Here is a 27,054-nt window from a genome sequence, read left to right on the forward strand (position 1 = left end):
TTGTGCAATTTTAATCCCCACTACCTTGGGATGCTTCCAGTCAAATATGGTTGATATCCATCTCTTAGTTCCAGAGAAGTAGTCGCTTAAAGCAATATAGCCAAATTGCCCCCTTTTTGCCCCCTGGGGGGTCAGCCACACCGTTTGAATTCCTACCTCCCATGAATACTTTTGATGAAATATGATTGATATCCATCCAGTAAATAGTTCTATAGACGAATTCGTTTGTAGCAATATAGCCAAAATGCCCCCTTTTGGCCCCGCCCCTCAGCCCCCTGGGGGGTCTGCCCAACCATTTGTACAATTTTGAATCTCCAACATCTTGGTATGCTTCCAGTCAAATATGGTTGATATCCATCTCTTAGTTCCAGAGAAGAAGTTGCTTAAAGCAATATAGCCAAATTGCCCCCTTTTTGCTCAGCCCCACCATTTGTACAATTTTGAATCTCCACCACCTATGGATGCTTCCAGTCAAATTTAGTTAAATTCCAATCAGTGGTTAAGAAAAAGAAGTCGCTTAAAGAAATTGTTGACGGACGGAAGGACGGACGGCACGGTATGGCATAAGCTCACTCACCTTGGTCCTTCGGACCCGGTGAGCTAAAAATGTTTCATTGTTTCTACTGCAACATTCAAATCAACAGAATAAATTAAGACCTTTATCAAATACATCATCTAAATCATGCAGACATCCGCACTCTCAGCCAAACATGCTCAATCTGATAAAAGACTTGCATCACCCGAGTCTAACATGTCCCGTCTGAGTCTGGCAACCACCATCTGAACTTGAGAACTTTCAGTTATACAAATACCTTTCTGACCAGGCAAATGTCCTGTAAGTCGGACAAAAACCATTTCGCTCCCTGGGTACAATCTGAACAAGACAAATACTTGCTCTTACCCTGGACAGGTGTATCCGCACTTTTACCGGGGTGAGATTTCCTTGTCTCACCCTAGGGTTGAGACGGGGGGATTCCCCTATTCGAAACAATGGCATGACGTCACTTCAACAATACAATGACGTCACGTCAACAATCCATCAACATCACGTCAACCCTGAATTTAGCATGTAACGTTATCATTATATTGTGTATATGATACACAATGGGAGAACAGAGTAAGAGAAAAAGAATCATTCACCCCCATGTGGGTGGGATAGGCAAAGCCTCGTGTTTGGCAACTTAAGAATCTTTCCCCTTGGGTTGAGATTCTCCTATCTCACCCCCAAGGGGGTGAAAGATTCTATTAATCTCAGTATCTGAATTCAACAAACAGAGCATGAGTATGTCATGCTGTCAACTGAAACAGGTAGGATATGTCCCCTTTCTGATAATGTCATACTGATTGTGCATGCAGCTCTATCAACCGATAAGGGCCATCTTCTGTTGTATCTTTTTCTGCATCTCCTCTGACTGTAGCTGTTCCAGCGTGAGTAGGGACAGTCCAAGCTGGTCCTCCTGTAACACAAATATACAAATCTCCATTTAATGTATTTGATTAATAACTTGTTAATTAAACAAAGATGGGATGAAGTAGAAAAGTTGCATCAGGACCTTATGTGTGCCAAGGCATTAAGAAGATAGGTGATGTAAAGTAACTTAACCTACAGGTTAAATAACATATCCTGTAATACTGGACCTGAGGTACAACTGTCACATCCTGTGAAAACTAGACTTAAGTTTGTACTTTTTTACATGTTCCAGAATATTTCCAGATAATCAGAATCCTAATTACAGAGGTCCGTCTATAAACTTTTGCATAAAGCATACTCACCCTGCTGAAGGGCTGGGCCATCTGTCGCAGGAATCTCTTAGACACCTGTATAGCCTCGTCTGTTGACAGGTTACATAGATTGTCGGACAGGTTCTCCTGCATCCAGCGAGGTAACTTTCCACGTTTGTCAGCACGGGCAAACCTCTGTAAAGCAAGCAAATGTTGGTCACAACTTCTTCAGAAACCGTCTTTATAATGTGGAAAGTACTCATAGAAACAAGTGTCTGAATCACTAGGTCATTGAGCAGATATGAAGTGAACAGGTTGAATAGGAAATACACATTTTGAAAATATCCCACATTCCAGTACCAGAACATCATGTGAATTGATACATTTCAATGTCAGTAGTACTACAAAATGAAAAAAAAAACCAGATTTATTGAACAGTTTTATTTTCTATCTGTACAAATCATAACACTTCTTACCAACATGTTGGGCTACCAGAAAGCAACATAATTTGTTTCCGTCCTAGAAAACCATCTTGCCTACCTTGTCAGCAAACACCATGACTCCATAGTCCGTCTTCCCTCGGAGCACACGTCCCAGACACTGGGCAGCATGTCGCATGGCATCAAATGTCAGGAAATCATTCTCTCGGATCTGGTACTGGTCACGAAGGTACTCAAGCCGAGCCTGTAAAATGGTCATCATAAGCAATCTTTGTCACAGACCAAGACACTGTTTTGTTAGATTTGGAATAGTTGCATGTTGTATTTTTATCATAGAGCCACGAATTACAAGATTTGTGAAAGTTATCTGAACTTTAAATACCTAAAATTTTAATCACAATCAAGCACTTATTAACAGGCATTTAAATGTTTCCAATAGTTAATTACTGTATTGGAAATAGCTATGATGTGCCGTGATAATCTGCATAAGCCAAAAAATTGAAGAAAATGCATATAATGCTAAAATTAGGTGAGTGACAGTTTGACCTTCAGGATTTTGACCTCAGCCTGAGCAGCTTATATATTTAGATGAGTAAATTATCAATCAAGGGATCACATGAGAAAAAGTCTGACCTCTTTTCAATTGTGTCTGTTTTTCCCCAATAAATAAACAATTATACTGTATATTCATTTTTCTTGACAAAAGACAAAGATTACCAGCATAATTATAATATAGAATAAAGGGAGATAATCCTGTCACCTCATAATGAACACATTAAACGTGTATTAAGATTAGTACCTTGAGAATCCTGCTCTGAGTGTAAACATAGGGCACACCAAACATGATAACAGCACGGCCATAGTGATGATCTACAACACAAAGGACAAGATCAATCAACTGACCATCTGGAGTAGTCCATTATATTTCAATGTATACAGAAGAAATGTCGGCTTGCAGTTAATTGTTTGTATTGGGTGGAACATCCGCACATGCAACAGCCAGGGTCATATGAAGACGGGTGCCCTAGAGAAACACCACCAAAACGTAGGAGTAGGAAAATGAGAAAAGTAAAACTATACCCAGGTAGAAGTGTTGTAATGGGGGCAGTAGATCAGTCTGGTTAAATAAATCACTTTCATGTCTGTCATCTAAACCAACTTGATTTTGACTCATTGCAGAAAAAAAATACACTGTACGTGTAATTATACACTTCCTTCAGATCAAATTACAGTGGAACGGAGAGAAATGTGTTAATACATCACTGAAGATTCTATGAAAAAAAACCCATTTATATTACAAAGAATCATTTACAGTGGTTGTTTCACTGACAGCTTAATAGGTATGCAGGGTTTTACATGAAGCAGAATCCTGATTCAAATACCCCAGTTTCCATAACAGGACCCCTAAAATCTGAACACATGTGTCCCCATGGTCATGGCCCCCTGAAATGACAACTTAAAAAAAAAATCTTGTCTCCAAATTTGAATGACTCTCGAAGACAAAATGGGATGTAAAACCGTGGGTATATTAACAGTCACACAGCAACATTTCCGGTACGTTTGTCTTGTTTGTTTTATGTCCTATTAACAGCTACAGTCATTTATGGACAGGCTTGGTTCCGGTACAATGTACAATGTACAATGTCTCAAGTCATATGTACACTGATAAACAATAGACAATGTTCACTAAAATATGATTACATACATTTATTTAAATCAAAAGTCATAATTGCATTTATATCTAGGAAACAGCTACATTTACAACAAAGAAAAGGAAACCCTTTGTCAAATTTTCAAAGCCTTCAGCACGAAACCAACAAGTTTTCCACTGATGTGCATAAATGTAATAAAGGAAGTAAGTCACATACCGAAATCAATTCCTTCCGACACTTTTCCTCTTGCCACTGACAGCAGCACAGCACCTCGACCGTTCTCACAAGCCTGGTTCAAACACGTTATAAAAGAGACCATATCAACAATCATACACCAATATGATTATGTGTACATGTATTTGAAAAATATTTGGACAGGATAAATCAATGATATCTATTACAACTAATTTGTTTCTCTGCAGCGAATATCTGAATCTCTGCTCCATTTTAGTCTGTGACCTTAAATATCATTCAAGGTCATTTTAATTGTTTGTAAGTAAAGGGTGTCTATGGTGTTCCTATAACTTATATAAAAAGCTATAATCAACAAAAAAATAAAACTCATTAAAAACAAGAGGGACCTTGGTTCTGTTTATCATTTGATCTAAAAATAGGTTGAAATTGTTGGCCTTTTCAGATTTCTAATCGACCAAAAATTTAAATACAAGACCTAGTGAAGTCAATGACAGGAACAGTTGTTTGTGTTAAAGATATCCCGGAATACAGTGCATCCTATTGGAGCAATAGTGTATTGTCACAGCTTTATCTTGATTTACTTTTCATCAGATTTGTTGACTACCTTATCATATAAATATGTGCCCAACGCCCAGTAAAAGTGCCTACCTTTTGATAGTTGAGTAGGGCCAGTGTAGTCTCTGCGCCATCCTGGGTCTCTATAAATAGCAGTTTGTGTTTCTGTACCTGGTCAATGATTCCCTGTATCAACATAGAAAATTGTTACAGTACCCGTAATTATCACTGACGGTATCAACAAAGGAAATAGGCTGCTTTATTGTGTAACTGACTGGGATTACCAACAAAAGGTGCTACTGTAACTATCACTGCAAGAAACATTAGAAAACTTCATTTATCACGTCAAGTCAAGGACTATAATCATGAACCGAGGAAAGGTGCCAATTTATCATGTAAAGTCTATCACAGGAAGTATTGACATAGTAAAGTTGCTATTTTATCATTTTAACTCTATCACAGGAAGTATTGACATAGCAAAGTTGCTATTTTATCATTAACTATGATGTGATTTATTTTTTCAGTAACACAGAATAGTTTAAGAGCAGGTCAATATTACAAGCATATGGTATTGAAGTGGAACAAGGGGCCCAGAGGGCCTGTATCGCTCACCTGAATATGTTTAAAATAATTGGTATGAAGTAAAGATATAGCACTCCATGGTAGGTGCTGCAAGTACATATGAAATTTCAGAAAGATCCATCCAGTAATTGAGATATAGCGAGAACAAACTTCAAACAGAGCCCCACCCCTAGGCCCCTAGGGGGGTCATATCCACCATATATACAAAAGTGAGTCCCCTTGGCCCAAGCATGCTCCAGACTAAATAAGGATAAAATCCCTTAATCCCAATGGTCGGAGAAGGATTTTAAAGGTTTTACCTCTATTTCCCCTATTGGGCCCCACCTCTCTGCCTCCAGGGGGGTTATACACACCGTTTATACAAAATTGGTTCCCCTTCACCCAAGAATTTGCGATGTTTTCCTATTGTGCCCCTCCCTTCTGCCCCTCAGGGGGGCCACACTCCCTGTTTATATGAAATTGAGTCCCTTTTGCCCAAGGATGCTCCAGACTAAATTAGGATAAAATCCCTTCATCCCTATGGTAAAAGACGGTTATATACGTATTACCTCTATTTCCTCTATTGGGCCCCACCCCTCAGGTCCGAGGGGGCACCACACCCACCGAATATACAAAATTGTTTCCCCTTCATCCAAGAATGCTTCAGACCAAACATTGACCAAATCCTTTCATTCCTACAGGAGAAGGATTTTAAAGAACAATTTGCTATGTTTCCCCTATTTGGCCCCGCCCCTCGGGCCCCTGGGGGTTAGACCCACGGTTCATACAAAATTGGTTCTCCTTTACCCAAGGATGCTTCAGCCAAAATATGAAACAAATCCTTTCATTCCTACAGAAGAAGGATTTTAAAAAAATAACTATATTTCCCCTATTGGGACCCGCCCCTCAGTCCCCAGGGGGACAGACCAACCATTTATACAAAATGTGTTCCCCTTCCCCCAAGGATGCTTATGACCAAATATGGAACAAATCCTCCCATTCCTACAGAAGAAGAAGGATTTTAAAGAATAATTTGCTATGTTTCCCCTATTGGGCCCCGCCCCTCAGCCCCTTGGTGGGCAACACCCATCATTTATACAAAATTGATTCCCCTTATCGACCAAATCCTTTCATTCCTACAGAAGAAGAAGGATTTTAAAGAATAATTTGCTATGTTTCCCATATTGGGCCACGCCCCTCAGGCCCCTGGGGGTTAGACCCAAGGTCTATACAAAATTGGTTTCCCTTCACCCAAGGATTCTTCAGACCAAATATGGAACAAATCCTTTCATTCCTACTGAAGAAGAAGGATTTTAAAGAATTTGCTATATTTCCCCTATTTGGCCCCGCCCCTCAGCCCCCAGGGGGGCCACACCAAAAGTTTATACAAAATTGGTTCCGCTTCAACCAAGAATGCTTCAGACTAAATATGGACCAAATCCTTTCATTCCTACAGAATGAGAAAGATTTTAAAGAATTTGCTATGTTTCCCGTATTGGGCCTCGCCCCTCAGGCCCAGACCCACGGTTTATACCAAATTGGTTCCCCTTCACCCAAAGATGCTTCAGACCAAATATGGAACAAAACCTTGCATTCCTACAGAAGAAGACGGATTTTAAAGAATTTGCTTTATTTCCCCTAGTGGGCCCTGCCCCTCAGCCCCCAGGAGGGCCAGACCCATCATTTATACAAAATTGGTTCCCCTTCCGCCAAGGATGCTTCTGACCAAATTTGGTCAAAATCTGCTCAGTCGTTAATGACTTGTAGCATTTTAAAGGAAAAGTTGACAGACGGACGACGGACCAGGTGAGCTAAAAAACACTACTAGAGAAATAACTGTACTGTAAAAAGGCAAAGTATTGCAAGGCAATCCACAGATTCTTTATTAACTGAACTGTACATCTATCTCAGGATATAGTTTACAGTGACATACTTCTTGTACTCTGACAGTGAAAACATACTTGCATATCAAACCTGCCCCAGACAAATTTTCAAAAAGGATAAGGTGAAAGTTTAAGCATAGGTCACGGTGACCTACTTTTTTGTACAATTCAATTCAACTTTATTCTCTTTCACAATACAATGTATAGAGAAACATATTTACAATATAATATATAGTAATTGTAGTGTTCGTAGTCGGTAGTACACAGTACTGTTTTATAATATATACACATTTATATCGAGGAGGTCAAATACTGTTATTAATTATTCTAATAAAAGTACAAAGTTTCTTCAGTGTTTTTATATTAGTAGTATTCATCAATTCATTAAACTTAATTACATTTGGTCTCGTCCAAAAATATTTGTCTATGTATAAAATTCGAAACCCAGATAGTGACGGACACTCAAGCAAGTAATGGAATTCGTCACCAATTTGCTGACTGTTACAGTGTGGACATTTTCTTTCATTATACTCTATATTATGCCATCTGCCGGTTTCAACAATGAATTTGTGATTAGTAGTCTTAAATTTACAAAATGTAACTCTATCCTTATCACTTAAAATATCTAAGTAATTTTCAAAATGACAATTATTTTTAAAAATCCTATAACATGTAGCTTTTGATGAAGTGTGAACATCACTCTGCCATTTCTGTNTTATTCTTGTTTTTATTGTTATTTCAAGTGGACTAGTACCTAGTTCTCCATATACCATATAATTAGGGGTGCTACTTTTTAACCCTAGTAATAATTTACAGAACTTTAAATGTACACGTTCAATTACCTTAAGGTCAGAAAGACCCCAAACTTCACAACCATACAACAGTATGGGTTTTACAATCTTGTTAAATAAATCATATATACAATGAACTGATAAATTATGTAGTCTACCTTTCTTTATAACGTCATACATTGCTATAGTAGCCTTTTTAATATTGTATTTTTTCGTTTCATTGAATGAACCAGTTCGATTAAATGCCGTACCCAAATAGGTAAAATTGTCCACTAACTCGATCGCCTCATTATTAAATAAAAATACATTTCTATTGTTTTTGCGTCCTTTACTAAACACTATACATTTGGTTTTTCCTATATTAACCTTTAATTTCCACTGTTTACAGTATTCACTGAATACATTTAATTGTAGTTGCAAGTCAACTGGACAGTCCGAGAAAAGTAGTGTATCATCAGCATATAGTAAAATAAAAAGCTTTATGTATACATGTAGATTATTTTCTAATTTAGTACTAAGGTTTGTCAAACCCTGAACGTTATTTTGGACCATAAACTCTTCTAGATCGTTCAAGTACAGACTGAATAAAAAGGGAGATAGATTTTCTCCTTGTCTCAAACCATTTTCACATGGAAAATAACCAGAACATTCACCATTAAAAGATATATTTGACTTAATGCCTTGATACATGTTAAAAATAATTGTTAACATTTTCCCATTAATAACAATGACACTCTGCCATGCTGAGATGTACTTGCATACCAAATCTGGTTACTCCAGGTGAAATATTGTAAAAGATCTGCCCCTGACAAACTTTTGGGACGGATGTGTAATAGGAGCGGAAAAATGCCCCTCCATACTCTAGACAGAATGAGTGGGGTGTGGCTTATGAAGCTACATGAAATTTATTTTGAAGATTAACAGAAGAGTTCATGTCGGAGTAGCTCTCCTAACTTTCATAGATATTTGCTTATATTCCTTCGTAACATACAGCCAATAAAAGTACCATTCATACTGTACATTTCTATAATAATGCCCTCGGTAAATCTTCCCTTTATTAGGAAACTGAATATTCTGGACATTTCAACAATTAATGGATTTCATCTCCAATCCTTTCACTATAAGATCATATATATTTTTAATTGTTCGGTTTCAAGAGGTAGTTGTAATTTGATGATGAAAATTTAAAACATATATATTATTATTCTCTTTATTATTCTCTTTATTTCCTCCTTTAAGAAGATTTTACAAACAGAATAATGTAGTTACAATGATAAATTAGATAATAAATGCAAAATCAAATAGATGGTAAGGTAAAATTAGTGCACAACGTAATAAGTTAACATAATAGTAATAGGTTAATCAATTTAAGTACAGTTTACAAAAGAATACATAATTAATAATGTTAAGATTGATATACACAAAAGTATTGAATATTCATTTGAAGTATGCATTAAGCATTTTTGAAATATGATTGACTGATGCCATACGAAATTCTGTTAACTCTAATGTATTCAGTTCATACGTTATATTGCCACCAATCAGTAGGTGAAACAATTCATAGTCTGAATGAGAGTGTAAATATATGCTAAACATAAGTTCACATGCATTAATGACTTGACACCATAACTGATCTTGTAAGTCTTCTGTACAATCACATTGTAAAACTATGTGGGTATATATATTGTTATACATTTCGGAGTAGCTCTCCCAACTTTCATAGATATATGCTTATATTCCTATGTAACATACTGCCAATAAAAGTACCATTCATACTGTACATTTCTATAATAATGCCCTCGGTAAATCTTTCCTTTATTAGGAAACTGAATATTCTGGACATTTCAACAATTAATGGATTTCATCTCCAATCCTTTCACTATAAGAACATATATATTTTTAATTGTTCGGTTTCAAGAGGTAGTTGTAATTTGATGATGAAAATTTAAAACATATATACCACTTTTGAATTTGTCAAGTGATTAAATAGGGTTTTGAACCAAAATTGCTGTCTATGATGTTTTTTTAGCTGTGATCTCATCTTTGCAGAATATATGTATATAGGAACCACATTCAATAACAAAAATATCAGTGTTTTTTTTTATATTGAAAAGTTGCAGGGTCAGGTTTTGTTGTATAGAGTATAACTGAACAATGTATGAAATTATTAATATTATTTTCTATAACAAGAGCAGAAAAGCTGGTCTAAAAATAATATAAATAAGAAAATTGGCAAAAAACATTTTTTTTTTAAATTTGAAATCTAATATAGACATCGTTTAAAGAATCAAGATACACCCACTTCATTTCCTTCAGTAACATTTACTTTGTTTGTAATGTCCCTAGAGCTGTACTTATTACTTAAATGTAAGGGTTTGGAAGTTCATTACCCTAATACATAGGTACACTCTTATCTACATTTTCCCTCCTGATATCTAGCTCTTGTTATGTCCATGCAAAATATAACCCTTAAACATCAATGTCTTCCCATGCCAATGTTATTAATTATTAGAGACTATTAGAGTAACACTCACTTATCGTCCACAGTTTTAATAATTTGTCCTAAAAATAAATAATCTCACAATTTTTAGTTACAATGTATAATACATCTTTACATAAATTCCATTTTTGGTAAATTTTGCGAGCCAAAATGAAGTGAAACAAACAATTAAAAGTCAATTTCATAAAAAAAATAGATTTATGTGGAAAAAATAATATTCAAGATTTTATACTTGTAACTGGTATCACAATTGTAATTCTTTACAGATACATTTCTGTTTTCAGTTTAAATGTTTTTGTGTAAAACGAATTTTTGATTTCAAATACCTGCACATACATAATATCTTCAATTTTTAGTTAGCATTGTAGATCTTGTAATTTTCATGTTATATCTTTTTTACATAGAGCAACAAAACATACTTTGATTATTTCCTTCCAAAGACAGTGATTCCTGTCACACTAGAGTGATTTACCTAATGACATCCAAGCCAATGTAGATCTCCTTGATTAGTGTTTGATTGCTGTGATCATGGGGGTGTCATGGTCATTGACCTTTGACACTACCAATCCTAAGGATTTGATTGGTGGCTTGGAGTTAATCACCACCCAGACAAACAAATCACCTGTACAAATGACCAGTTATACCTACCTACATCGTAACACATACATCACTTCAATTTTCTAAATCATTGGATACAGGTATCGTCTCAAGTAAGAAGATGAAAGTTTAGATTTTGTTCCGATCACTGAAAAGGTAAGTCTATTTCTTCTTCTCTAATTATAATAATGATATGATTTTTGATTTAAGTAACAAGATCGATACAACTACCTTTATTATGAAATTCTAAAAGACTAATTTTGATATACATCTCATATTGTATGTGGACTTAATGAAATTGTAATGATAGTTGGCTAAAAATATAATGTTAAAATCATTTTGAGAAATGTAATGATACATTTTATAATTTTAAAATTCTGAATTAAAACAATATTTTATTGTCATTATATTCATCTTATTTTGATATGGTATAACATTTTTACCTAACCAAGTAGACATTTAAAATTGACGAGTTTTCAATATTGTTTTAAAGAAAACTTCTCTATTTCAATATTTCTCTATTTTTGAGGAAGCCATGCTGGCAAAATAATAATAATGGTTTCAAATTCACATTTTGTTATGTTTTGGGCTACAAATAGAAACAATTTCATCTCAAAGTCATAAGAGAAAATTCATTTTACTTTTTTTTCTTGTATTCTGGAATACATAATCCAGTACCTCTTCAGACAACAGCTTATACTTTTGAAAATATGGCTAAGGCCAAAACATCTATAAATAATTTCAGCTTTCGACCCCTAACAGACATTTATAGTGAAATATTGATGTATGCCATACCAAAGTATAAGTCCCAGTAATATTTGTTCACTTGACTTATTACAAAAAGATCACAAAATAAATCAGCAGCCAATAATACTAATGAACAGTTACGTGAAATAATCTAATTTGTAAAATACTATTTGTAGTCGCAAGCCAATTTCTTGGGCCACTTTCCCTAAGGTGTTCCATTTTGGGCTCATTGACATTTAATAAGGATAGACAGCTATGTAGGTAGGGATTTTTTTTTACGAAAAACAAAAATAACGAAGAAAATATGCAAATAGTGTTCTTTCTAAAATGGGCAAATAGTTAAGTAGACACTACAATTTAGGGTGTGTGCACAAGGAGAAGCAGAATAACAGAGTTGGCTTTATTTAACCTTATATTTCAATATATTTTTTTACACACGAAATAAATAAATATCATAAATAAAATTATGCACAAAATGAAACAAATCAATCCTTTTGAATTTCACCTTCAAGGCACCATAACATGATGATACATGCATAGAAACATTTTTTGGATAGCCAGTGGTTAGGAAATATACAACTATCTAAATTTTTACAGTTAAAAAAACCCTTTCAAAAGTAGAGTTGAATAGCATGTGATAAGTTGCACATGAATGTGCTAAGGAATGTGACTGGTGAAACACTGCCCTACAGAGAGTGACTCCAGTGCTCACTCAGCCATGACCAGGTAGGATTGCAGTGCCTATATATGTGGATATACAATAACATTGCAGGCACCCCATGAACTTTGCATGCTCTGTTTTCCACTTCTGGGTATCTTTCTAGATTGACCAATCATAAAACAGGAACTGATACATTTGATACTCACTGCCCATGTCGGTTGTTCCACATGCATACAAATGAGATAACCTTAACCAATGAGAAGACATTGACCTTTTTGCTTGACCTAATGAGTATATAAACATGCAGCTCCCTCTGTTATCTGTTCACTATTTTGTTTTATTCAGTTGTGTGGAGATCTGTCAAAATTGGAGGGAAAATACAAAGACTGGAAACAAATTAGCACCTACAGCAATTATCTGAGATATATTTTGAGTTAATTTCACCCAAAGGATTATGGAACTTAAGCAGGAAGCTCTAGAGTTACCTGACAAATATATAAACAGTAGTCCCACACTGGAGGAGATCTACACTGACATTTGTTCTATAAACATGTCTGACTGTGACAGTGCCACAGTGAATGGTGACCGTACTACACCTACAGGATGCCCTGCCCCCTGTCTACCCACCTGGGACTTTTCACCCGTACCCACTTCCTTACACAACAGCATGATGCATCTACGCTCTCTGTCACCCGAACCCAGATATGAGGAGATCCCTTCATGCCAACATAGTGAGTATTATAGCAATATGAGTGGCCAGGACTCTTTGACACAAAGTTCCACCTCACAAGGTTACCAGGAGTGGGGAATGTATAACTGGGAACATTTGACAGGGTACAATCCACACCCCCATAGGTTTGATATCCCATCAAGCCTTGGTGACAGTGGTAGTTGTTACTACAAATCTACCACCCAACCCCTATGTACCACACAGCAGTATGGTGATGACATTGCCCGGTGTTCCACACCCGACCTCATCAGTGCCCTCTCGTCACTTCAGCCTGACAAGGACCAGGGTGATAGTTCTGTCCCAGCACACAGCGGTGCTACCGACATTAAGGAGACTTGTAACGTGTCTGTGGTACAGGAGCATGGCACCTCCGCTATGTTTATGCACCTTGCACAGCGGTACCAAGACAGTGGTTATAACTCTGACCTCTCCATGTCACCAGTCTATCCTTATAAATCTAAGAACACAACCAAGACCAAACAAGACTCGGACGATGAAGTAAAAGATAGCCTTGTGCATCTTAATAGAGATATAAGTGTTGCTCAACATGTTCCTAAGTTTAGTTCACTGGAGAAGGCCTCCCTATCTATGTCTCAGAGTAACATACTAACTTCGCTACCCAGAGCTTACTGTTTGTCTCGCAAGGAAAGCCAGATTCAGTCAAGTGACGTGTCCTCATCAGATTACCATTCCTCCATGATGGTTACCAAGGCAACACACAGAATGCCTCCAGTACAACCCAATTCAATGCTTTGCAATAAGCATCCAGCCAAACGTCCCATTCAGTCTCAGGAACAGCATGGACCAGCGAAGCGTAAACATGTGACACCACAGACAGAGATTGAAGACACGTGTAATGAATTCATGCAACAAATGCCCCCTACAGATAAGAAGACCATGTTTGGTATTAATCATAGCAAGACAAAGGCGGACCATGACAAGAAAAACCGCCATAACCAGCCTCTGAACCTGCAGGCCACCGGTACGATGATGAGTTGGTATGAGAGCCATCGGGAAAACCCCTATCCCACCAAAGTAGAGAAGGAGTTGATGGCTAAGTTAGGTGGAATCACAGTGACTCAGGTTAAGTCTTGGTTTGCCAACAAACGTAACCGCAACAATAACACGCGACCCAAGGTACAGAAACGTCAGATGACTGAACGCCTGATGAACATTTGTCATGAGCTGGCACGTAACTCTCAGAATCCCACAATGAACAATGCGGACATCATTCAGAAGCTGTCCACCATTATAACTGTTCCCCAAAGTGAGGATGTGCTGTGATACATGGATGTGTTAGGTGCTGAACCTAGGACCAACTGACTGACATTACAGATAACAAGTTTGCTGTCGTATTTGTGCTTGAAGAAAGGCCAGGTTTGTTATACGTGTACTTAATTAATTGAAAATGTGATGTAAATGCCCCTCCCCCCCATTGTGCTATTATTTATTTGGGTGTATAACACCAAATCCTTATCACAAATAAATGTGAAGTTTAGGTGTTAACTTTTTGTAAAAACTATTTTATTGATATGCAGTGCATATTTTTAAAAGAAATGAATGTAAAGTGAAGCGTGAAGACTTTTTTCCCCAATATCAATGTTCAGGTAGATTTTCAAGATTGACATTGCAAGAACTAGATATGTATTTATATTTTTATATAACCCTGCAATATTTCAAATAATATTAATATTCTACCCTGTTGATAAATAACATTGAAGAGTTATTGCCCTTGCCCCTACATGTATTGGTGCTCAAGAATTTATCATATTGGATATTTTTTCGTGTTCTACAATTTTCAGCATTTTTGTTTTTATCTGTTATCAAAGAGTATATATATCTATGTGTGACCTAATTTTGAATATGAAAATCACACAAACAAGTCTGATGTGTACAGCATACCAGACAAACACAACTTACTCATTCCCCTTATTGAATAAGCAGTATTCATCATATTACAGAATCTGTTAAGAAATGATTTAATTCAGGATTAAAATTGCAATAGGAGTAGAGAAATGGCATAATTTCTAAGTTATGTCCTAAATGAGCAAAGTATAGGAGGCTGAATAGTGATTTACCATCAACACCATGTTGGTGGTGGATTCGCTTCACTTTTACAGTTTTTAGTAATTCCGTCCACCATTTCACCACATTGTACTTATTTTGTGTCGCACTTTATGCCTATGTTTTGTTCATGTGTAAAGTTATTCCAAATATTTTAAAGTTGATTTTGTTTACTAATATTATCAGGCGAGTATCAAGTAACTAATATGAAAATGACTTCCTTAGAAAATCTATATAATATTGACTTGGATGCAGTTTAAAAGAATACCTGTTGGGCCAAACTTGGGAAATTTGGGATAGTCAGAAAATGATTGCAACAACTCTCAGGTTTTTTTAATTTCAAAAGATCACAGTAGTGCCCAAGCAGTTAGTGTGATTTAACGTTATCTCTTACATTCACAGTACACTCATACATAACTTATATACAGTTTATCATACACGACATGGGACATCCAAAGTTGTAGTATTTCCTGACCTCTTGCATTTCTAGAGGAATTCACTTGTCCTCCTATCAAAGTAAGAGACACTAGTATACTTTATCTTCATATCTGTGTATAGAACTGTTACCAGTACATGTTGAAATTAGTACAGGTATTCCTTGCCTTTGATAGATTGAGAGATTTCTGGTGGAAGACCAGAGACATTTTGACCAGAGACATTTGCTTTGTTAAAATATTTTTGTGCTGATTTTAGGCCATAGTTTGTCTTTGCACTCCAAAGATACTCAAACTACATCAGACATCTGTCTGTCATGTCTCTGGTCAGGTAGGAGGGTCAGAGGTTACATGGACTACATCAGACAGATGTCTGTCATGTCTCTGGTCAGGTAGGAGAGTCAGAGGTTACTTGGACTACATCAGACAGATGTCTGTTATGTCTCTGATCAGGTAGGACTGTCTGAGGATACGTGGACTACATTAGACAGATGTCTGTCATGTCTCTGGTGAGGTAGGAGGGTCAGAGGTTACTTGGACTACGCCAGACATCTGTCTGTCATGTCTCTGGTAAGGTAGGACTGTCTGAGGATACTTGGACTACATCAGACAGATGTCTGTTATGTCTCTGATCAGGTAGGACTGTCTGCGGATACGTGGACTACATCAGACAGATGTCTGTCATGTCTCTGATCAGGTAGGACTGTCTGAGGATACGTGGACTACATCAGACATCTGTCATGTCTCTGGTCAGGTAGGACTGTCTGAGGATATGTGGACTACATCGGACAGAAATCTGTCATGTCTCTGGTCAGGTAGGACTTTCTGAGGATAATCAGACTACACCAGACATCTGTCATGTCTCTGATCAGGTAGGAGGGTCAGAGGTTACTTGGACTACGCCAGACATCTGTCTGTCATGTCTCTGGTAAGGTAGGACTGTCTGAGGATACTTGGACTACATCAGACATCTGTCATGTCTCTGATCAGGTAGGACTGTCTGAGGATACGTGGACTACATTTGTCATGTCTCTGGTCAGGTAGGACTGTCTGAGGATACTTGGACTACATCAGACAGATGTCTGTTATGTCTCTGATCAGGTAGGACTGTCTGAGGATACGTGGACTACATCAGACAGATGTCTGTCATGTTTCTGGTCAGGTAGGACTGTCTGAGGATACGTGGACTACATCAGACAGATGTCTGTTATGTCTCTGATCAGGTAGGACTGTCTGAGGATACGTGGACTACATCAGACATCTGTCATGTCTCTGATCAGGTAGGACTGTCTGCGGATACGTGGACTACATCAGACAGATGTCATGTCTCTGGTCAGGTAGGACTGTCTGAGGATATGTGGACTACATCAGACAGAAATCTGTCATGTCTCTGGTCAGGTAGGACTGTCTGAGGATATGTGGACTACATCAGACATCTGTCATGTCTCTGGTCAGGTAGGACTTTCTGAGGATACTCAGACTAGACCAGACATCTGTCATGTTTCTGATCAGGTAGGTGGGTCAGAGGATACTTGGACTACATCAGACATCTGTCATGTCTCTGATCAGGTAGGACTGTCTGCGGATACGTGGACTACATCAGACAGATGTCTGTCATGTCTCTGGTCAGGGAGGACTTTCTGAGGATACTCAGACTACACCAGACATCTGTCATGTTTCTGATCAGGTAGGTGGGTCAGAGGATACTTGGACTACATCAGACATCTGTCTGTGGTGTCTCTGGTCAGGTAGGAGGGTCAGAGGATAGTCAAGACTAAGATCTAGAATTTCTTGTTATTAATTTATAATTGTTTCTGATGATCCCTTTCCATAGTTATGTTAACTGATGACCTATACATCTGGTACTGTTTAATACTGAGTATATTTAATTTTTCTAAGATCTTCACAACACTGCCATTTTAAATCAATACATGTAATCAAAATTTTAGAAGATCGCTGGTGTAATACTTTGACATATATATAGAAAAAGATACAGAACCATTTGTATTCAAGTTTGACCATGCACAAGAACATTTTTTAAATTTCTAATGCAGGTTTTGGTCATAGCCAATGATACAAGTTATACATTTGTACAAAGCTGTTTTTCACCTGACATAGTCTTGTTTGCTGTAACAGATTCAGGTTTTCCAACAATTTCTGAATATTGCAAGGGAGATAACTTCTGATATTTTATTTTAACAAATATCTTTCAGATATTGGTAGTATTTTTTCCTTTTTCCAGATTTAACAAATTCAAACACTTCATTAGAATCTGTTCAAACCAATTTCTCATAATATGACAGTGATTTGAAAAATCAATATATCTTGAAAATGACTGTTTCTTAAGATATGAAACACCATCCATTCTCCAGTTTTATTATGCTCTACATATCATAAGTGAATAGTGGATTTTCCTTCTGTGATTTGTAAATTGACTTTGAACATGTTTATACGCTGTGATAGGTATCAAGGTATGGTAGATGTACTGTACCAAATTGTTGTACCAGCTGTGAATTAAAATAATTATGTCTTTTTGTGCAATATTCATTGTACCTTTTGCTGTGCAATATGAAAAGTTATATTAATTTGAGAATCCCCGAATCTCTGTTTAATAGAATATGTAACTACCTCAGTATCTCTGTCATATTCGTTTACTTAGCATAACATTTCTGCATGTACAATGCTAATGGCAACAGAGGAAAGTTTTTGCCAAATTGAAAATTGATTTCAATGTTTTAAAATATATTGTATGTTAATTCTATCCAAGTGCTTTCAAAAACATAGATCTGTGCTTTCAAAATTAAATGTTGAAGTTAGGTAATAAGTGTTGAAAACAAATTTTGAAGGAATTTATTGTGTGTGGGTGTGTGCTTAAATCTGAATGAGGCCAAGTACATTGAGTATCGTAAGGCAACCATTTTGTAAAATGATACATGTAAAGTGACATGACAGCAAAAAGAATACTGAAAGAAAAGATGATTTATTTTTTATCAAAGTATGATAACATGTATTTGAAAAGGAAGATAAATTATGACTGAATGAATATGAGTGAGAATGTATTTATGAGTGTGAAAATAATTGTAAAAAGTTGGTGAACTTGTTAAACACTGTAGTGAAGTAGCACTCTGCCAGAGTCGACACTGACTGTATATATGTAATCATAGATGTGAGAATGAATGTGTAATTACTTGGAGACAATTTATTTGTTTCTATACAACCTTGTAAATATGTAAACAAATTCCTTCCTATTTATGTACATAGACAACACTGCATGCATTACACCTTTTCAACATTTATTTATTTGTGTTTTAATAAAATTGAACACAATGATATTCTGTCTATGAATTTTATTTCCCACCAGTTCCGCCGAAAACCTATGACAGTGAACATTTTCAAGCCCATAAAAACAATGAACATTAATATTTCAGTCACACAGAGAGGACGGTGACACTCTGTTCCTGTTTTATTGTTTTATATTCTGTACAGACGAAGAGAAGCAGCCTCCTAGTCCAGGTTTCCACAGCTGTACTGATACTGCTGCTGTCATCACGGCTATTAGTCGACTGCTTCATGGTAATGGTGGCGTAACAATGAAAGTCATGTGACTTAAAATAATACACAGTAACTATGACAGCATCAACAGTTACCAAGGAAACAGATATGACATCACAGATAACATGTAAACTAGATTAAATTTGCTGTGACTCCTCATTGGATGATGTTTGTTAATCTCTTCCTCTGAATTTTGTCAAATTTGATAATAATCGAGCAAAATAACTAGGCAGACATACGATACATTGAACAAGCCGATACAGCAGAACCCTGTAAACTGAGACTGGAATGAGTGCTATGGTGCAGATATCATGAAAACAAGGACAAATTTATTTACAAGATACAAAATATCTTGATATAACCTAAATACAAATTATAAACAAGAAAATTCATTTTTTTGTTGGTGTGGAGTCTGAGTTAAATGGATTTTGCTGTATCATATATATGACGGATGATTCATACCTGTTCATACCAGGAGGCCACCGTAGATTCCTGAAGAACAGAAACATGGTGTTTTTATTATAAATAGCATAATATTGTCTATTTTTTATATAACACATATGCATTAGCTTGGAAAATTCTTTTCTTCTGAAATTGTGACAAAAACATTGACAGCAAATGGTGACTAACATCATTACTGGTTCAAAAACTATTACCTAAGAATAAGACTTATTGTCCAAAGTGTCTAAAATTCTTTCAGAATAGGGCAATAAGCATGGTAAAAGCTGAATACAGTGGCTATTTTGTAGTTTAAACTGTTGCTTCTGATAAGAATCATTCTGGATTATCATGTGCCAAAACGATACATTTCAGTAAGGTTCTGTAACAAAATATACACATTTGTATGAGTATATCGTTACAACACTAAATCATAAACAGGAAATTATTCTTGTAAAACATTTGAGGTACTTACCATGTACACATAGCTTGTGAAAAAGCACACAATCCCATCAGGAACTATCACCGAAAAGTCGACCAAAAGGTTGCCATAGTTACGAATCACAGCTGAAAAAGTTAGATAAAATGTTTTACCTCCCCTAGAGCAGAAAACCATAATTGTCTGGCCTTAAACAATGTTGATGGTATAAAAGATTTGATGAAGTATATATACAAATACCATTTTCATTTTAAAAGTAGTACTGAAATGTATATTCTTCTTATACTTATATTTATTGAAATTTGAATTTCAAAAATTTGATAGAATAATGAACATGTTGCAACAGCAGATAAAGTCTGTATAAACTATCTTCCATAAAGACCAAGGGTCTGTTTGTTTATGCGGAACAACCGGTTTGTCCGTTTTTAAATGTAACAATTTCGAGTAAAAATCCTGGCGAACCTGCAAATGTTTATGCAGGCCTTAAAAGGCTTTCTGAAGGCCTGCCTGAAAGCAGCATCAGATTACTAGGTCCTGCCTTATTTGATAAACTAACAACTGTGGTACGACCGGTTCAACCGTTTAAATGAACACAGCCTTAGACACTCGGACATATCTTCCCTAACATTAATTAGTCTGATACCTATGTCTTCCCTAACATTGATAAGTCTGATACCTATGTCTTCCCTAACATTGATAAGTCTGATACCTATGTCTTCCCTAACATTAATAAGTCTGATACCTATGTCTTCCTTAACATTAATTAGTCTGATATCTATGTCTTCCCTAACATTAATAAGTCTGATACCTATGTCTTCCCTAACACTAATAAGTCTGATACCTATGTCTCCCCTAACATTAATAAGTCTGATACATATGTCTTCCCTAACATTAATAAGTCTGATACCTATGTCTTCCCTAACATTAATAAGTCTGATACCTATGTCTTCCCTTGTTTCAAATTTTGTACTCATGGCTACTTGGTCATTCCCTTTGCTCACAATCTGTAACAAAATAAAGTGAATAGTTGTTAAGAAGTCCAACATGGAAAATATGTTATTTTTTAAAACTAAATATAATGTTAAATATATTTTTTCTAATTTTAATTTAAACTTAATACATTTTGTATTCTAGTTGGAAAGATCACTGGTTGAAAACTAGCTTTGTGAATACCGTGTTAAGTGAAGGATAAACTTCAGAAAGTATGAAATTCGACAGTGAACAGCCAATGAGAATTAAGTATACCATAGGACAGATACAGGTACGGGCCAGTGTCATAGAGAAGGATGCCACGGTCACTGGTCGGAAGTCCAAGATCTTTGGGTACATGTCCATAGGGGACAGAGTCTGAAAATCAAACATTCACTTATCAGATAAAAAAATGTTAAAAGAGAAGAAATATCAGTTGAAAAGTGAAAAAAATAATTATTGCAAACAATCATATGATTTAATCAGTCAACTGCTTTTAAATGTTACATTTATGTTAATCACACTTGATTAGATAAACATTAATATTACTTAACTGGACTATCATCTTTCTGCGAAATAGCATCAATGAATAATCTGGGTTAGGATGACAGACTTACTGTGAATGCTTTGACTTAAATGGCTTACCCCAGATGTGATTACAACAGACTGGAAACGATCAAACACAGGCTTAATGGCAATGGACGCATCCATACAGCTAAAGTTGAGAATTGGATTGGATATGGTCGGTGTCCTGTCATCAAATGGCTCAATGATGAGGGAGAAACCTGCAAAATGAACTACACAATGAAGAATGATATCTGTAGTAGCATTCTATTATAACCCCTTATTGACCAGGTATTTAGAGATCAATGCTCTTGATGTATTTTCTTTCAAATTTTGTTTTATATTCTCTGTACACGAGTCGTTTTAGTTTTTGAATTTGTTTTTTTGTACTTATCTCCAAGAGACATCAAATGATAAGGTTTTTAATGATCAATTTGTTTCATTCATGACGCAGAGGTGATATTTGTGTTCAGGGGTAGTAGACAGATTGACTGTTTCTAGTCAGTAGTTTTACCTTTTGTGTAGGTGCTGACTAGTGTGGCGAAGTGAGAGATGACAGTTAGAGGGGTGAAGTTCTGGAGGTCAATAATTTCTAATGTCCTGAGTAGGGATCTCAGTCGCTCAGCACAAAACCTGAAACAAGAGATGTCTTATGCACACAATAGTAATGAACTTTATGTTAAGATACAAAAAAGCTAATATGTTGTTTGTATTTGTATATATACACTGTAAGTTGGAAGATTTGAGCAATAAAGAACTTTCACATGTAAGATAGGCACACTGCATTTAATCATTTAAATTTTAGCTTGGAATAAATGTTACTCTAATACAAAGCCATCCAGAGAGGTCTTGTTTTGTGTTGTCTAACAGTGTTTTTCTGAGTGATTTAAAAGTCTATCCATGTGACATGTAATTGTGCATGTCTGATAGGTTTAACATTTTGTTTGTGATTTCTAACAGTTTACCCGAGTGATCAAACAGTCTTTCCAAGTGATTCATAACCTTGCATGTCAGAGATGACTAACATTTTACGTGAATTGTACAACAGTTTACCTGGGTGACTTATCAGCTCAAATGATTGGTCTAAAACTAACCGCCTACCTGAGAAATATTAACAGTCTAACTGAATAGTTTAACAGATCATTACCGGAGAGGTTTGCGGTCTATGCAGACTTTTTGCGCACAGTCCTTTAGAAATGACGGTGGGCTCTCTGACACGACATGCTGTACCCGCAGACGTATCTTCATGTACTCCAGGAATCTCTTCATGAAGGATAGGAAGTGCTCGGCATTCCTAATATTACCTGGCACTGCCTCTGTCAGCAAAATACAGGTAACACATCTCTTTTCTTTTTAATATTTAATTATTACACATATAATATATATAAATAACTAATAATTTATTTTTACCATTTTGATGAGATCATATAATTTTTTTACATAATAACAAATCAATATAAAATTTTACTTGAAAATGTCCCAGACTTGCTGTAGTATGATTAATGTATATATGCAGGAAAAGCTATAAAGATTGATTTGAAAAAAGTGGAGAAATGTGAAAAAACAATAGTTTAAGATATATTTGGTCTGGCATTGGTGAAGTGTTTTATAAATATTTTACAATCCATAAATGTCCTGGAAAAGATTTGCTGCAGTTAGCAATAATACCCACCTTGGAGAATTTGATCTGGTAGTACTGCAAGAGAAAAAATACAAAGACATTATATAATTTCATTATCAAACAGAGTATGATATTTGTTTGATTTTGAAATCGAAAATTGAGAAACGAGGACTTAAGTTAAAACATATTGCATTTTGTGGAATAAGCTTGCTGAGATCCATTGTAGAATGTGCTAGTCACTTACCAGGATTGGAGAGAACAACGTCTGTTTCCCTGTTGATGTGTGCCTCCCTCAGACCATCCACAAGTCTCCTGTACTCGTCCTGGAGGCGATCAGTGTCAGAGTCTTTGATTCTACAAACATTTCACAGGAAACACAGAAAAATAAATGATTCCTAACAAGGCTGCAGATTTTATTGTTGGTACAGTTCCATTAATGCTAAAACAGGCTAGATTGAAACCAAATCAGTTCATGCCATTGATCTCGTTTTTTGAAATTCCCTGCCTATTAATTAAAATAGTCATAAATGATGTAACAACATAGGTTCAGCAGTACCTGTCAATGTGTTTGGTGAGGGCCTCTATATTCTGGGTACATTTGTCCAGTGTTCTTCTACTGATGGTTACACTCATGGATTCTATACACACATTGTCTGAAATTGTATATAATACATATTAAAACATGTTACTTGATAACTATATCAGATATAGATATATCAGTAATACATGTCAGATATATTAGAATAAATGCTCTTTATCTTGTTTGATATAAAATTTCACTGTTTTTCTACTGGTAAAAAGGCCTACAATGTAGTGAGATTAAACATCACATGTAATATCCAAGTTTATAAAATGGATTCTATTATTCTACAACACAACTTTTAAGAAACACCTTCATCTGTATGGAGGATATTGCTCCAGACATAGGGAGCATTTAACTGTAACATTTTGAGTTTGAGCGGCTTGAAATCATATCTTTGACACATACAACTACAGAACTGTACCTATATTATGTGCTTCATCAAATATGACGATTGATTGCCTCGACAGTTCCTTGGACACCAGGTCTGCTATCTTAGGATCCAAAAGGTAATAGTAGCTGTAGACAACAATGTTTGCATGGGAAATCTGGAATAAATTTAACAGAAAAAAATCTCCATAAAAAGGTACTAGATAAACATACCATGTGATCACAAAATCTGAACATTACAATCACAATTTGAAGTTGTCATTTTGTTCCAGCCCTGCTACCACAATCATTTTTCTTCGTTTCACCAACTTATTTATATGTCTTACGTATCTGCATCAGACAAATCACTTAAACATTACTTCATTTACAGCTTGTAGTATGCATATCACTTGGCCACATAAAATTGGAAGAAGAACTCGCTCTTCTTGAAATGAATTTGTAAATCAATTTTAAAACAAGTGCAAAATCTTACTGCATATCTGGCAAGGAAGTAAGGACACCACCCTCTTCGTCTTCCATAATCTTTAAGCTCATCCTGAAAGAAAAATTATCAACCATATTAGTTCCTACTTATTAGATAAATGAACTCATATTTTCCCTATTGTGTAAAAGTAATCCTGTTAAGTGTTGCATGTATATTAAAAAATATTGAAAAGAACTTTCCTGGTATGTTATGATTAGCAATATTTCAGAAAATTCAGAATGTTTATCTTCGGATAGTAAAAAGTTGTGCTCACCAAACCGTATACTCCTTCAGGTAAAGGGACTTCTCTTCCATTCATATCAAATTTCTGTGCAGAAGATAAGGCAGATGCAGTTCATCAAGTATTGTACTATTTATATTAAAAAATCATGGAAAAAAGAGCAAGGGTGACATAAATATTGGTCTACTTTCTGGATTTTTTTTAACTCATTGAGTACTGTAATCTACCTCATAGAAACTGCAGGAGGGAACATTTTCTGGGTCTCTCTTGTGTCTCATTCGTACATGTGTGGCCGTCAGCTGATGGCAGTTACTGTCGACTGTTTTACCATCCTGGTTCTGGCTGATCTGCATGGATAAAGTGACATTATAAGATAAATATTTCCAATGGTCTCTTCACCAATATTTTTTGCACTAATGCTTGGCAGTGATTACCATTTTAAAGCAACATAATTGGTCAATTACATGCTGTTAGTATGTTAATTCTACCAAGAAAGCAAGGTTGTATTTTTCAAATCAATTAAGTATGAAATTACCCCTGGATGAATGCAGAGATTTTTCCTTGAACTGAGGGCTAGAGCCATTATCTTAGGTCTGTCTTCCCCAGCCTCTCTCTCATAGTACTGCATCAGGTTCTTCAATTCTTCAATCACCTGTAACATCACATAGATACTATTTAAGAATGGATTGCTATACATAATTTCTGAACTTCATTATTCTAGCTAACTTGTTTACGGAAACAGAATAAACTGAAATTTCCTAACACTGACCAAACTATCAACAACATGCATCTTCAGGTAGCAATGTTGAATGTCAAATTGTTGAATATTTAGCCACGAATGGTTAATTATTGACAAATTTCTAAAGACCAAAATCTATTCATACCTACATCAATGGTCATGCTATTCTGATAGTTCAGATATTTTTAGATCTTGCCTCATTTTCATGTGAAAGTCATTTCGTACAATATAACAGGTAATCTTACCTTCTCTAATTCTGGTACTGTTCTAGAGCAATAGATGACTTTGGTAACTTCTAGAGGATACGCCTGAAATAATAATAAAAGACCAGTATTGAGTAAACTAGAATTTCCATAAAAAATAACCTATACGTACAATTTGCAAAATAATAAAATAACAACAAAACACCAGTAGTTACCAAGTTTGTATTACCGTAAGTTTAGATTAAAAGTCATTCAGTTTTGTAGTTGGTAATCAATTATGCTTAAATTGACCTAACATACTTGTCGATAAAAGATAACAAATAGTTATACCTTCATATAAGCCACAGTGAGGGAAAGTAACGTGATAGTCTTTCCTGTTCCTGAAGGCATTTCCAACACACAGTGACCCTAAAAATAAATAAACGTTAATGTCTAACTCAAACTGCTCTATATACAAACCATAATGTGATCTATAAATATGTATTAACCTTAAGCCAAACAGAAATTTGATACTCCACACACAATGTTTATATAATATATATTTAATAATATACAAAGTATATATAAATTTATGTTAGTTTAATATACAGCATAATTTGAATATATTACTGACAATATTTGAATAGTTCAATAACTTAGAGCAGGCTGTTTCTGATATTCCTCTATATATACATGTATTTGTGTGTTTGTAATTATATTGGATTATAAGTTACCTTTTCAAATTAATGTGAGGATGATTGTAAAGAAAACTTTTAACCAGTTTGAAATAAGGAAAATTTGGTTACTTTAAACAATGGAAAATTAAGGACCATAAATTTACTTTTGCATCTAGAGACCTCTTCAGCTCCAGCATGTACATATACTGTTCTGGGTAAATGTAGTCAAATGGAAAATAAACCAATAAGCCATCCACGTTGATCCTGTCGTAACAAAAATTGTACTTTTTAAATACATTAATAGTACATTTCACTTCCAATTTTTTTCGATTATAATTTACATGACAGAAAATGAGAGAGATCAATTCAGTGAACATTGTCATTGATAGTGACCATTTTTACATCGTTAAAAATAAGTGTCAACTATAAATATTTGTCATACTTCATTCTGACTGTAGTGTGCGTTTGTGTGGTCCCAGAAAATATTGCCAGTAAGTAATTATGACGTGCTTTGAATCTCTATATAAGAAAAACGCTGAGCATGCCGATTGTCTGCAAATTTTTGTTTTGAAACAAACCGGAAGCACATGTAGTATAGCTATTATCTAGACGCTTTAAATTTAGGAGTATTTTCTACGTAAAATTCAAACACTTTACCGACCTAGAA

At 35.6% G+C, this 27,054-nt stretch overlaps 2 protein-coding genes across 2 annotated transcripts; one reads left to right on the plus strand and one right to left on the minus strand.

The window, feature by feature from the left end:
* Positions 1 to 1,180: 1,180 nt before the first annotated feature.
* LOC110466368 (TFIIH basal transcription factor complex helicase XPD subunit-like) lies at positions 1,181 to 26,963 on the minus strand. Its single transcript, XM_021522814.1, has 25 exons — positions 26,830 to 26,963; positions 26,552 to 26,651; positions 26,062 to 26,139; positions 25,774 to 25,836; positions 25,325 to 25,441; positions 25,017 to 25,136; positions 24,823 to 24,876; positions 24,558 to 24,620; positions 24,120 to 24,243; positions 23,672 to 23,768; positions 23,360 to 23,469; positions 23,167 to 23,190; positions 22,642 to 22,810; positions 22,009 to 22,127; positions 21,576 to 21,715; positions 21,207 to 21,308; positions 20,902 to 20,965; positions 19,998 to 20,089; positions 19,547 to 19,576; positions 4,658 to 4,750; positions 4,031 to 4,103; positions 2,962 to 3,032; positions 2,263 to 2,406; positions 1,774 to 1,917; positions 1,181 to 1,457 (listed from the first exon to the last, which is right to left on the minus strand). The coding sequence occupies exons 1-25, from the start codon at positions 26,832 to 26,834 to the stop codon at positions 1,362 to 1,364; spliced, it is 2,292 nt and encodes a 763-aa protein (XP_021378489.1). The 5' UTR covers positions 26,835 to 26,963; the 3' UTR covers positions 1,181 to 1,361.
* LOC110466369 lies at positions 12,285 to 16,107 on the plus strand. Its single transcript, XM_021522815.1, has one exon. It carries the CDS (start codon positions 12,759 to 12,761, stop codon positions 14,316 to 14,318), a length of 1,560 nt encoding a protein of 519 aa, XP_021378490.1. The 5' UTR covers positions 12,285 to 12,758; the 3' UTR covers positions 14,319 to 16,107.
* Positions 26,964 to 27,054: the final 91 nt, after the last annotated feature.

This window comes from Mizuhopecten yessoensis, unplaced genomic scaffold (genome assembly GCF_002113885.1).
Source record: "Mizuhopecten yessoensis strain PY_sf001 unplaced genomic scaffold, ASM211388v2 scaffold11131, whole genome shotgun sequence".
In the NCBI taxonomy this organism is placed as follows: Eukaryota; Metazoa; Mollusca; class Bivalvia; order Pectinida; family Pectinidae; genus Mizuhopecten; species Mizuhopecten yessoensis.